This window comes from Mobula hypostoma, chromosome 2, assembly GCF_963921235.1.
Source record: "Mobula hypostoma chromosome 2, sMobHyp1.1, whole genome shotgun sequence".
Taxonomy (NCBI): domain Eukaryota; kingdom Metazoa; phylum Chordata; class Chondrichthyes; order Myliobatiformes; family Myliobatidae; genus Mobula; species Mobula hypostoma.
In genome coordinates, this window is record NC_086098.1 from 201,948,110 (window position 1) to 201,962,804 (window position 14,695).

General features: G+C 38.1%; 1 protein-coding gene across 3 annotated transcripts in view; it reads right to left on the reverse strand.

Moving 5' to 3' along the window:
* Positions 1-1,060: 1,060 nt before the first annotated feature.
* LOC134342813 (sodium-dependent lysophosphatidylcholine symporter 1-like) overlaps positions 1,061-14,695 on the reverse strand; it is a 40,722-nt gene continuing 27,087 nt past the window's right edge. For 2 of the 3 annotated variants that reach the window (XM_063041412.1, XM_063041411.1), the window contains exons 9-14: positions 14,447-14,530; positions 12,353-12,436; positions 10,273-10,385; positions 9,719-9,862; positions 5,013-5,189; positions 1,061-3,433 (exon numbers count right to left, since the gene is read on the reverse strand). In XM_063041412.1, coding sequence (XP_062897482.1) covers positions 3,394-3,433; positions 5,013-5,189; positions 9,719-9,862; positions 10,273-10,385; positions 12,353-12,436; positions 14,447-14,530 — 642 coding nt within the window. In that variant the 3' untranslated portion in view covers positions 1,061-3,393. The remainder of the gene's footprint in view (positions 3,434-5,012; positions 5,190-9,718; positions 9,863-10,272; positions 10,386-12,352; positions 12,437-14,446; positions 14,531-14,695) is intronic. The other variant, XM_063041413.1, reaches the window with a different exon arrangement.

Below are 14,695 nucleotides of genomic sequence, written 5' to 3' on the forward strand. Positions count from 1 at the left end.
ATTGGATCCAAGTATCCCTGACGATAAACCAGAAGTTTTACATGTGTCACTAGTGATGTTTAGCAAGGACATCAATTTTTCCTTGTAAGGCATTGAACCATTGAAATGCCTTGCTCAGTCAACAAACCATGACGTTTCAAATGTTGAAAAGGTTTCATGCATTGTGATCCAACCAAGTGTTCATCGAAGAAGAACTCTTGATTTAGGTGATTTTAAAAGAGCTGTGGCCGAGATATGCATGGGTTCATTAAGAATTGCTGGGGAAGGCGCAAAATGGAGATTTAGTTGAAGAGAACCGAAGTTGCAAAATTCTGGAAACATGTACCACCAGGCAGAAGGACGTGCTAGCCCACTGTAATACAGCTACTGAATGGTTCTCTGGAATGATAAGATGGACTCTTGACCTCACACTCTACTTCATTGCAACCTTGCATCTTACACTGCCTACCCGCACTGCACTTTCACACTGTCGTAACATTTTATTCTGCACTCTTATTGCTTTACCTTGGACTATCTCAATGCTCTTTGTAATGAATTAATCTGTTTGGACAGTATGGACCATATGCAAGAAGTTTTTCCACTGTGCCTCAGCATATGTGAAAATAATATACCAATTGGATCTTTAAGAAATGCAACAATTGCAATAGCTTTGAAAACTGTGGATAAGCATAGCGTGAGAACGAGACAGATAATAGCCATCAAAAAAGTCAGTGATGTTTATCTTATGGAAGGACTGGTGATTAGATGAAGACAGCGAAGTCCAAGGGGAAATAAGACTTGATTTTAAGGCTGATGTTCATTATGGCCTCAGTTTAATGGGGAGCCAGTTTTGCACTTTGAATATTTGAGAACAGAGTATCTGTATAGGTTAAATTTATTGTATAAACCAATTGAGACTGCCTGTAATAAATACTTGTCTAGTATATTATTAATAAAACACAGTAAATTCGAAGTTCAGTTAGGCCAATGCCATTCACTGCGAACACCAAAGTTATAATTAAAACTGGTCAAAAAGTTGGAAAAGAAACATTTAATAAATTTAATATGTAATCTTGCAAACAGCAAAGTAAATTCACGTCATGTAATCAGAGAATACAAAAGATATAAACTTACAACAGATTTTACAAACTAAGTTTCAGAAATATTTTACAATAAATTACTTTCTAAAAATATTCAATACTAACATACACTCTGTGGCCACTTTATAGATGCACCTGTACACCTGCTCACTAATGCAAATATCTAATCAGCAATTCAGTGCTTAAAAGCATGCAGACATAATTAAGAGGTTCAGTTGTTCAGACCAAACATCAGAATGGGGAAGAAACGTGATCTAAGTGACTTTAACCAGGGAGTGATTGTTGTTGCCGGATAGAGTGGTTTCAGCTGAGAAACTGACCTCCTGGCATTTTCACATATGACAGTTTCTCGTGTTTACAGAGAATGGTGTGGAAAACCAAATAAAACATCATGTGAGCGGCAGTTCTGTGGGCAAAAACACCCTGCTGATGAAAGAGGTTAGAGGAGAATCGCCAGTCTGGTTAAAGCTGAAAGGAAGGCGACAGTAACTTAAATAATTACATGTTGCAACAGTGGTTTGCAGAAGAGCATGCTTGAATGCACAACAGGGGAGAACAGAAATCATGATCATCATTTGTTTGAAAGATATGTTGCTATTAATAAGATTTTTAATTTCTATACACAGAAGTCCTCCACTGTCATTTAATTTACACTGTTTACTGGAAGCTGCCAATGGTCTCATTCCTGCATAAAGTCACAATGCTTTTTACATATCATTTACATTTTGTAATTTTCTTTATGGAAATGTCAAATGTTTCGCTATTTGAATCCAGAGGTTGGGCAACTGTATCAGGATTATTTACTGAAGTCTGTAACAGATAATCATCTGTATGTTGTTTGTGTTGGATTTGTTTTGATCTCATTCACAATACACTGTTCATACCTGAAAATTAAATTTAGAGGATGAATGAGACCATAGGAGAAGCACTGAAAAAATTACTGAGCCTCTCAAGTCATTTTGTATATTGGTACAGAATGCAGTTTAATTCACTTTGTATTTAAATTTAGTAATAGATCTTGGTAGGAAGTGGTTATATTTTGGTTCGTTTCCAAGAAACTGCTGTCAGCATGAATTGCATCAGTCCTCTTAAGATCAGTTCAATAATAGCAGAATAGTCTCAGATTCACCATCAACTAGACCTCAGAACAAAAACAGAATGGCTCATTCTTCAAATCAAGAGCTTAAATCATTTTCAGAAAATGCTAAACACCCCATAACATCACCAAAAATAAACATCCAATTACATATATCCTTCTTGTTCCTATTACTCATTTACTTATTTTAATATAACATTTTCATATTTGTTCACATTTATGCAGTGCATTTATCTAGTATTGTGTAAAAATATAGTGGCATTTTTCTGAGAAGTATTTAATTTAATACTTAAAAAAATTAACAACCATTAACCTCCATGTACCAGCTTAGAGCAAAGACTAGAGCACTAAAGGATTGAAATTCTGTTCTTTTGACAGCATGAACACAGTCATTGCTCTCCCAAATAGTTTTCAAATGATTCTGACCAAAACTAAGTGGCATTTGGAGCAGTATGCATTAGATTAAATTATTTTACTGAATCTATATTAATGCTGGCTGCAAAAATTAATAAACTATTTTCCTATACTTGTACACAAGTTTGACTGGAGAAACACTTAAGCAATGATGAAGGCCTCTCTCCCATAGACTACAAGGCAAAATTCACACTATTATAGGGATTTTTCTTTTTGCAGTTGGCTTCTGTAGTTCAATTCATTTATTGCACATGCCTCAGTTTAACTGATATTATATATTAAATCCATCTTTTATAAATGAGATATTGAAAATGTAACCTGCATTTATGACATTACATTTCATACTTGCTTCCTTTGCAATAATGTCAAGTGTGGCACGCAGAAGTTTAAAAAAAAGAATAAGTGTCAAAGAAATATTCTCAACTTCTGCATCTCATCCAAAGCACTGGGGTCCCTTAATAAACTTCTGCTGTATGAGAAGACTGAGTTAGTGCATGGTTTGATACAAACTAATAAACATGTTTTTAATTAAAAAAACTAAAAACAAATTCCCTTTATTTTTAGTTTGAGGTTGTTTTGGTCATAATGGGTCATGAGGCAAGGTTTGGTTTGTTGTGGTCTACTTCAGTCTCCACGTCTCTCTGTGACAACTCACTGATGAGCTAGATGTGGTTATTTACACAAGGAAACACACTTTAGTGAGCCGTCATCCTTATATCTGTATTCCAAGAACTCTGCATCTCAACCCATCTGAAGCCAGAATCCGCACAAGTCACAGATCTTATGAAGGGTGTTCATTTTGCTTTAAAGTGTATTCTCTTCAAGTTCCATCTCCCAGTGTTTTCTATCAAAGAAAGATATTGTTGATGATCAGGTTACATAATAACAACCGTACAAAGCTTTTCTCTGATCTATTCAGATCCTACAATTTGCTTTGTTTCATGATGGTAACTGATACTGCAACTTTCCTTGTACAGCACAATTGCTTATGAGGAGTGATACAGGCCAATGTTACTTTTCAAGAATTGCTTCACAAATAAAATAATTAGGTGAATGTAGTTTCATAGTTTGTTGTTATAGCATATTACAATAGCAAAAATGTGCAACAATAAGGGATGATTAATTCTCCTTTGTATTCTCAACTGTTTCATTTTTTAAATAGTAGTAAAGCATTGACAGATAACCAATAACACATTAAATAACTGTATTAATTAATCCTTTATATACAGATTATAAAGAAATAAGCAATGCTTTAAACCAATCTAAATATTTTAATTTCAATTGTCAAAAGATATCTAAAAGTATGATGCTAGCATTGTCAAGTAATAAACCTGAATATATTGTACCTCCCAGAAGACAGTTCAGTGCTGCTATTTATATGGTTTGTGTAAAATATGTTCAGCAAACCCAAAGAACATGAGTGTACCACAAGTACACACATGGAGTATCACCTGTACTAAGACACTGATACTCCAGTTATTCTTCAATTCTTTATCATTGTTCAAAGATTCCTTCATTTACGCACAAAACAGATGAGCTAATTACACATTGGCTACGCTATATCACTCTCCCACTCTTCCTCCTGGAAAGCCTGCATGTACAGGAATAGCAGGCTACAAAGCACCCTTCCTTTCAAAGCTCCATGGTTGTGACTGGGCATGACTGCCTCACCCTATTACATCTGATAGATAACAGAAATGCCCTGGCAACATCACACAAAATATCAGAACATTGGGTTGGATTACACATTGGAGATAAAATCAGTAGACACTTTGGAGAATGAGGAGTGGAATCAAGGTCATTCCCTTAGAAGACAAGGCAGGTGAGATAAGCAATTATAAGGCAGGACATTTCGAGAAGGAGTGGGATGGATGTGTAAAAAGGACAAATTTTGTTCAGTACTTTATTTTCATCCCACACAAGACCCAGGTGACTGGGCAGGGAGGCAGTTACAAACATATTCAATTATTCTACCCTCTGTCCTTAAGCACTGTGTACAGGTCCTCCCCGCCACAAATGCCAGAATAAGGTCAACCCATACATATGGAATGGATGGGATTGCATTTGCCAGCCGCTGCAAGTTTGCAAGCCTCTTCTATTGAGAGGGAGCTCTACCTCCAATCGGGAGCTGGGTCAAGTCGAGCAGAGCTGGGAGTCAGTGCAGATGGCTGTGCGTCACTCTACCCATGCCTGCTCACTCTACTGTCACAGTTGTTTTTGTGAGGCTCTTGCACACACATACACACGTCTTCGTTCATTTCTGAGTTATAACCAGCTCTCAGAATGTAACCCTGTGGTAACCTGGGGGTTTCCGGTACAGACAAATCCTGAACTTCACTTGAATCAATTCACTCTTGCTAACTTTCTTCTCAACCAAAGACCCAAACAAAAAATATATAGAGATTGATAATCCACACACTTACACGACTCCTTCAAGCTCCACTTTTAATTCCTTTCTTCGAGCTTCGTTTATTGGATAAAAATAGAATATTATTAAACCAATGATCACCAGCGTTATTGGGACCGGTGCCATCAACACCTTCAGTGTCTTTGCCACAGTTGGAATGTGCTCACAGGAACCTGGTCTGTAACCTGAAAAGCTGAACAGATACACAAATAATGCAACTCCTGTAAACTCTGGAGAGTTGTTAACATGCCAGCTAATGAAATGTATCCATGCACAAGAAATACAACAATGATATAGGATATGAACTCATTAAGGAACAGGATAGTGCAAAAAGACAGTCCATTGACCATTCATGTCCAACCACCTGAAGTACCAATGTTTTTTTGGAACATCACATTACAGTGGGGCAGTAGTACCTCACTTACACTAATTTCATTTTAAAAAATCTCCAACAGGACCACAAATGTCCTGGTATGGAGGCTTGCGTGCCTCAATGACCCGGAGAGCTATGTTGGCTGAAGTCAGGGCTTGATGCTTTGGCTCTTGTCAGGGTCACCCATACCAAACAGGTAGAGTACACCATTCCTCCAGTTTCTGGGGTTTAGCTCAGGGCTAACAACCCTGACTGGTACAACAAAATTGTTTTGGAAACATCAAAGAAGAATCATTCCATATTTGAGTGCGACAGTATTCCTGAGCCCCTCCACCCGGAATTTGCATGAGGAGAAACCGAGCTACTGACAAGATGAAGGAAGCCCTAAACACTGCCAGAGATAGAGGCCCCATCTTGCTGCCTTAAATGCCAGCTGCATAACAGGCAGTAGGAAGGCAATTTTAAAAAGTCAAAAAGGCACACACTCCCAGATTCTTTTCCTCTGCCATCCAATTTCTGACGTATATACTTACAGTAATTCACAGATTTTTTTTACTATCATTATGTATTGCATTGTACTGCTACTGAAAATACAACAAAATCCATGGCATAAGCCGGTGATATCAAACCTGATTCTGAAAAACTAGGTTGCACTAACATTTAAGTCTGACATTCATCTTAAGAATAGTATTAGTCCCTTCCTGACATTATTCTCTTCCATAGTTCTGGTAGCATCAGTAATGATATCAATGATGATAGTTAGGAACACACAAAACCACACTTCTCACCGCTCCCTTCTCCCTTACCCCAAAGTTAGTCATGCGTTCCAGCTGAAAGACTTGATACAATTTTGGTGGCGGGTATATGAATTGCTCTATTGTCAGAATAGCTGCATTTGAAGAATGTTAAATTGACGTCCTGATTGCACTCTGCTAGATATAAAAGACTCCATTATACAAATGAGCTACAAACTTCTTGAGTCTTGCCAGCACTAACAGCATTAGTAGAACAAAGTGCCTGCTTATTGCTGTCTGTGTGGTCTTGCTGTCAACACATTACGATTCATAAAGTATTACTTCCACTGTCAAACAGTTAGGGATAGAATAGGATATGGAAAGTATAACTGAAAAAAACATTCTTTCTTCCCTTCTAGCATTACTTTCTTTGCCTTCCGCTTACACACTATTTCTTCCATAAAGCAATTCTGTGTTGACAAACTGAAACCAAACCATGTGTGTAACTGTGGCCATTCTCACCTCCACCTCCGCTTCCGTAACTATAGGTAAAAATAAATCCAGATTCATAAAAGCTGTGATTCTGTCCCTTAACACCATAACATTTCAGAGGCAAAATAAATTAAAATTATACATATTGTTATACTGAAACATATCGATGCAGCTACTAAGAAGGCATGACAGCAGCTATATTTCATTAGGAGTTTGAGGAGATATTGGGATTGTCACCAAAGACATTTGTAAATTTCTACATGTGTACCATGGAGAGCATTCTAACTGGCTGCATTACCATCTGGCATGCATGTGTGGAGTGGCCACTGCACAGGATTGAAATAAGCTGCAGAGACTTGTAAATTTAGTCATCGTCATTATGGGTACTAGCCTCTGTAGTATCCAGGGCATCTTCAAGGAGTGATGCCTCAAAAAGGTGGCATCCATCATTAAGGACCCCCATCACCCAAATCATGCCCTCTTCTCATTGACACCATCAGGGAGGAGATACGGAGGTACGGAGGCTGAAGGCACAAACCATAAAAACCATAAGACATAGGAGTAGAATTAGGTCATTTGGCCCATTGAGACTACTCCACCCTTCAATCATGGCTGATGCTTTTTTTCTCCCGTATCTAATCAAGAACCTATCAATCTCTGCCAAGTACCCAAATACCTGACCTCCACAGCCGCCTTTGGTAATAAATTCCACAAACTCACCACCCTCTGGCTAAAGACATCTGCATCTCTGCTTTAAATAGATGCCCCTCTATTCTGAGGCTATATATATATATATATATATATATACACACATATATACACTTACTGTAATTCAGTTTTTTTCTAATATTATGTATTTCTTTTTACTGCTGCTGCAAAGACAAATTTCACGGCATATCCCAGTGATATTAAACCTGATTCTGATTAAACAAAGATGACTTGCTTATACTGTATGTTACAAAAGAGGTTCTTTATCAATCCCCTCCTCTTGCTCTGAAGGTTGAGCCAGTTTGGCTAAGTATTGCAGAAGATGTAATATATACCTATAGGCATGTGATAGATCAACCTGATCTCTGAGACTGTGTTAGGTCATATGTGAGCTCCGCTAATGCCCACAACCTGCAATCAAAGGAATAGCTCAGTGCAGTGATAATTAGTTTTCCACAGCAGGAATGATGGTCTATCCTCTTGTTTCACTTTCACTTGTGATTATCAGCTCATGGTTTAAGTGGGAATATTTTAGGTGCCGTTAGTAACAGCTGTCCCATTTTAGCCCCTTTAGCAGTTTTGAATCAATAAATCTCCATGATAAACTAATTACACTCCTACTTCCAGGCAGTCCACTTCTACCTTTTCTCACCCACACGGTCATAATCAAAATCCTTTATTCAAAATACCCTGAACAGAACTCAGGCTGCATCAGATTCAGACTGTTGGTGTCTATTGATGGGTGCATAAGGAGCCTTTTGTTGAGATTTGCCTGATTTTCTTTAAAACATATTTATTCATTTTTCAGGCTGCTGTTGGCAACCCTTAGTACCTATCCCTAACTGCCACTGAATTGATCCATTTCAGAGAGCACTGAAGTGCTGATGCCACCTTTGAGTCCGCAGCCACGTACAGATGATGTCAGTGATATAGGTAGATTTTTGCAGACAATTTGGTAGTTTTGCTGTCATCATTACTTATAACTCTTTTTAGAAATTCCAGATCATTAATTGAAGCATTCGTTCCAGCTGCTACAGTGGGGTTTTTCTATAGCAACAAGCTTGGAACTTTTCAGAGCAGTTCATATCACATCCTACTGTTAGTGTTGAGAAAATCTGTAGGAATTGGACAGTCTATGGAACATTCACTGCCAGTCCCCAGCAATGGCCCAAATTCAGTGTGGTATCCCAAGCCTGACATTGCAATGCTGAGCAACTACACCACTTGCCAAGGCCCAACACAGGACCAAGAGTAAATGCTGAAAATAATTTTAAATCTCTGCGCTTCCTTCAATTGTCAGACCTATCAGCAGTAACACTTCCCACTTGCCCTATCAAAAGTTCTGTACAGTTAGAATATACATTAAAGTAACCCCTTGTCATCTTACTTTGTAAATGTCTAGCATTAACATCTGACTTTTGGATTCCTTGCCTCGGTTAATGAAGCACAGAATCCTGGATGCGTTTTTGTTTAGTGAATCAGGTATCTTTTTCTGGCCCAGCACTGCCATTTGATTTATATTAAAAAGGTCATGATGAAAGAATCAAAGCATCTCAGTCCAATCCAGATACCTGAGCACCATTTCTACCTTCTGTCTGATAATAGAAGACAGAATGAGATTTTAAAAATCAAAAATTGTATTCAATGCTATATCATTCCCAGAGTTATACCAATAGTGGTGATTTAGAGTTTTGACAAGGATTTCACCAAAAGCTGAAATGACACAAAACGCACACACGCATGAGCTGGGGGAGCTCAGTAGGTCAGGCAGCATCTATGGATGGGAATAAGCAGTCAAAGTTTTGAGCAGAGTCCTTTCATCAGGACAGTCTTCAGCAGGGTCTCAGCCTGAAATGTCGGCCAGCACATTCTGTGTATTGCTCTAGATTTTTAGCATCTGCAGTGCCTCCTGTGTCTATGAAACTTAAGAGTCATTAGACCAATTCAATGCTGAATTCAGCAGCTGATCAGATGTGCTGGCATCTAACCTTCAGCTTGTTTCCATGGTCCTTCACAAGTGAGGCCATAGGATGTCTCTTTTTACAGTTACTTAGTGATAGGTTATGTATCCTTATCACTGAAATGTGAGTGGGATATTGTAACCGACTTCCATCAACAGTTCCTATGACCTCTCAGCTGTCCCAGAATGCAACAGAGTCCTGTGGGAAGTGGGGGAATACAGCCTTTCAAATAAATGAAAGATTTAATGTAAGGGGTGATTAAAAGGATAATGTCTATGAAACAAGTATTTTACCAAAGCACATTGTTAAAGATTGAATTGTGCCAGTGCTTACTGTGAACATGAGTAATATACCTGTATTTTACATCACATTTCACACTCTAGAACTATGAAATACAAAGCCAGCTATAAGCCTGGATCAAGCAAATACTCAAAAATATATAACAGAGACATACTGCAAACACAAAGTAGAAAATCCAAGGGAAGCCCCTGCAGCAAATTTAGTGAAGAACACATAGAACGAGTAGAATAGTGGTTCCAGGTCTATGCAACGAGGGTTCCTTGCTCGAAAATCATCCACTACATCTGGCAGCATTGACCTAGAAAAAGAATTCAGAAGAATAAGCCGTGTGCCTGGAATTGGCTAGCAGACAAGCAAACAGTTAAAAACTAACATAGCTCCAAGTTGCCAAAATGATTGGGCAATGTAGTATTTCAGCTGAAACTCTCCCAAAAATAAACACAGGAAACTCTTCTTAAATGCAAACTTCCTTCTACTAAGACCTTGCTAAAAAAGCAACTTCTCAGTTAAAATTTTCAGCTCTCTTTCTGATTTTCATTTTGGCTTGTTGTCCATTTTAACCCTGTTCTTCTTTAGGTTCTGAATCCCTTATTCCCTTTATATTCTACCTTGCTTTAAAATTTCAACACACTGAAGCTTATTACTCATCACATTAATGGAATATGTTTCATCTAGAACATGACATCACAGTGACTGCATAAAACTTACCATGGTAACAAGAAAGCAACAGCAAGACTAATACCAGTGGCAATGGCCATGACGATGATAACTGGCAGGTTACCATTAACTGTAACGATAGTGATCAACGGTGGAATATACCACTGAGCAGAAGAGAAAAAAGGAAAAGATATATCTGTCATTGACAAAGTCCAGACTTCGAGTGGTGAGAACTAAAACAATCAATCAAAATACAATGCTAAAAAAAATTGGCAAGTTTAGAGCATTTACAGCAGCTCTTTTAGAAATACACTACCTAACTGATGATAGCAAATAAAAACTATAACAAGATTAAACTGACAACCAGCATAATGTGTGATGGCTTTTCACTGTTTAACAAATCAACCTTCCTGCTCAATATTTTACCTGCTTAATTCTGTAAGAGGTCTATGACTGGGTTCAACTTTAAAATCTGTAGTTGATTAAAACCAGTGGAGATAAAAACAAGGACCAAATTCATCATTTCTTTCTTTCTACACTTCATACAAGTTGACATGAATCAGAACAGCAGGTAATGCAGCACCTCCTAGCTCCACTGAACCAGTCCTGATCCATTGCATTGTGCATTGAGCACTGAGCTTGCATGTTGTTCCTGTGACCATTCTTGTTCTAAGGATGCACTAGGTTTGCCTCATGTTAATTAGGCTAAATAGCTGATGTGAAGAAACCTAGGTGCAGGTGGGTAGCAGGAAAACTGAGGTTGGAGGGTGGCAATGTAAATAAGCATGAGAAAATAGATTGCAAGGGACTATATGGAAGAATAGGATTGGCTGTCTTAGACTTAATAAACTAGATCATCCCCTCCTAGACTGCAAGGACACAAGAAAAGTTTCACTCTGAAACCACGCTGCAGATTTTGCATCTGGAGTGACAACTGAGTTTTTCTCCACCTGCTTTATGTGGAGATTGCTCTCTACATGACTCCCTCGCCCACTCGTTTCTCCCCACTGATCTCCCTCCTGGCGCTTATCCCTGCAACTGTGACAAGTGCCTCACTTTCTCCTCCATCTCCTCTTTCAACACCATTCAGGACCCCAAACAGTCCTTCCAGTGAAGCAACACTTTCACCTGAAAGTCTATTGGGTAACCTATTGCATCCCAGTTAAGCCTCCTCTACACTGGTGAGACTCAGTGCAGATTGGGGTCCATTTTATTGAACACCTTCGCTCCGTCCACTGCAAAAGTCAGGATTTCCACCCATTTCATTTTACCCATTCCCATACCAAAATATCTGCAATGGTCTCATTGTCACGATGAGATCAAACTCAGCTTGGTGGAGCAACATCTCATATTCTGTTCGGTAGCCTGATGGCATGAATATCAATTTCTTTACCTTCCAGTAATTACCCCTCTCCTCCTCATTTTTCCCTTCCCTTCTCTTTTTACATACCCCACTCTTAGAGTTAGGGTTTGGATCAATGAAAGATTGATTAATTTTAAATGATGCAATTAGGAGCAATGGAAAAACATAAATTTGTTGTCTAACTACAGTTATCACATAAAGCTAGAATGCATCTACAAGAAAAATAACAATTAATGGCAGCACAGTGGTGTAGGGTTAGCATAACATTACAGTGCCAGCAACCTAGCTTCAATTCTGCCACTGTCTGTAAGGAGTTTGTACGTTCTCCCCATGCCCGCATACGTTTTCCTTGGGTGCGCTGGTTTCCTTCCACCTTCCAAGTTAATGAACTACTGGCCACCGTGAGAGCATCAAAATCATGTCCATGGTGTGGGATAACTCACACCCAATGTTATATTGACAACAGTGTTTTAACCTATGTCCTTCAGAAGCATGCAGAATAAATTTGGTCAATATGCTATATCCATTTTGTCCTTCCATTTTGAGCTCAGTACTCCACCCCATGCCCTCTCATACATCTGAATGTGTTCAGCAGCAGGAAAGACTACCCCAAATATCCCACTCAGCATCCCCCAGCACCATTTAAACAATTGTCAATACAATCTGAAACAAGTAACATCCACTGGAAGCCAAGATGATTTTCATTCTATGACTTTTAGAAAGCTGAAAGAGAAGAATTTAGTTTTAATAATGAATAAATTAACTCACGATCAGTCCTACAAAGAGTGCAATTTTCTTTCCTACTTTTACCAAGACCCATTGCCAGACTGGAACTGTAATTGTTGCAGAGACCTGGTGAGAAATAAAACAAAAATTAATAAGCCAATAACTTTACACTAAAATGAAATCAGACTTAGGGATATCATGCAGCAATGGAATTAGTATAGAGTTATTTGTTGCTTGGCATAGACATGGTGAGCTGAAGGACCATCAGTCTCTGGCAATCTCAACAACAACATTTGGTTAAGCGATGAGAAATTGCTCAAAATACTGTACGCAAGAGGCAGCCAAGTTATAGTGATTTCTACATTAAATTATTAGCCCTGGCTTTTACCATTTTTCATGTACAATTCATGTCCTGTGCAATAAGATCAGCCCTAATCAATGGGGGAAGAGATGAAGATACATACTCAAAAATCCTTCTGAGATCTGAGAACTTGCTTTAGCAGTATAAGGCATTTAGCACCAAAATACCAATGATGCAAAGCCATTACCACTGGAAAACAAAACCAGAATAAATCTATTGTACATTGAAACGAAAAGTAAATAGCCTGAAGCTTCAATGGATTGATAACCAGAAATACATAACACCACTAAGCATCTGTGCACTGCCTGACGGTGATTTACTGGGCATTCTACCTGTAGATAACAGATCATATGGCTAACCATTCATGCTTTCCATGAGAAATCAAAGTTCTAAAGTGATCATTTTCACTTTTTTAATGACTAACACAGCATTTCTATGGGGCCCAATGGGAAGAAATAACGATACAAAAGAACAAAAAGAGGATTTTTGCAAACTGCATATCAGCTAAATATACTGCATGGAAGGATGTTGTAGATGGCCCAGTCCTAATTTATACTGTCATCAGTAATGTGTACTTTGTTAATATGGCATATTCCTCTATAGTCAATCAGCATAGCTATATTTAGACAATCTGCTGAGGAGCAGAATAATTCTGTACTTCCGTATTTATGTGCACAAGTACAAATGGGAAATATTTATTTGAGTCACTGTGGCTTAAGTGATGACCTCTATCACAGTTATCACAAAACCCAGCCTATGGTCTGTTTCCCTTTCTCCTAGTTAGACCTATTCCTTTGTAATAATCAATTATCTTTTAACTCCTTTTAAAACTTTATATGTACATCCCCTTAACCTCCACCAAGGTGCAACATAGATTAATGCAATGCTTTACAGCACCAGAGATCAGCAATTGAAGTTTAATTCTCACACTATTCATAAGGAGTTTGTATCATCTCCCCATAACCACGCGGATATCCTCCAGGTGCTCCAGTTTCTCCCCACATTCCAAAGACATACAGGCTTGGATTATTAAGTTGTGGGCACGCCATGCTGGCGCTGGAAACACAGTGACACTTGTGGACTGCCCCCTGCACGTCCTTGGAAATGATGGATTTCACTGTGATTCGATGTACGTGGGACAAATACAGATTATCTAATCTATATTTATGAGGGGGAGTAACTAGTGAGTAGGTAAATTATGTTCCACACTTCAATGGATGTGTGTCTCTAAATTGCTAAATTACTTCTTGATATTTTGTAGAATTTGTGAGTTTTAGCTTTTCCTTATTCTGCATCATTCCATTTCCCTGTAATATGTTATCTTTCAGGGAAGCAAATTTGAACTAGTGTTGAAAGGTTTGCTAAGATTGCTCACCCTTTTTATGGGAACATAAAAGACAATCAAATATATTCAGATAGTGACAAGACAAAATGTAATGCATCTACTTTAAGAAACATTAAAGTCAATTTGGATGAGACTTGTACAAATTCTTTGCATATGTGAACAAATTTGAGATAAACTTTGTTTGAAATGGTCCACCTAATAATAGTGCTGATATTCGTAAAAAGTAACTGGAACAAATCTTCAGATGTACCAGAATTCATGTGATCAAAAGATCCAAACAGCAAATAACGAAATGTCTCTGATATGTAGGCAGGCAAGAAAAAAAAAGTTTTGCAATTGGGAAAGATTTAAATATGTTTGGATAACCATATTAATCACTCAAAAGAGTTCCATGTGGAATTAAATTTGAGGAAGTGAACAGCTTACCTACCAAAATTACAAAGATGATGTGCTGAAAGTGACTGCCTAGACCAGCAGCATGGGTGCAAAACAAAGCAAAATTATTCTGGACGAGCTGAGTAGGAAAGCAACAGGAAGAAATATTATACATATTAAACTTTGATATAAACCAGGCTATTTTTAATAAAGCAAACACAAATTTTGATTGTAAATCTTGGAAATTAGAGCAATGCACATAAAATTGCTTTGGAATCTATTTTCCATTTGATGCTCACTCTGT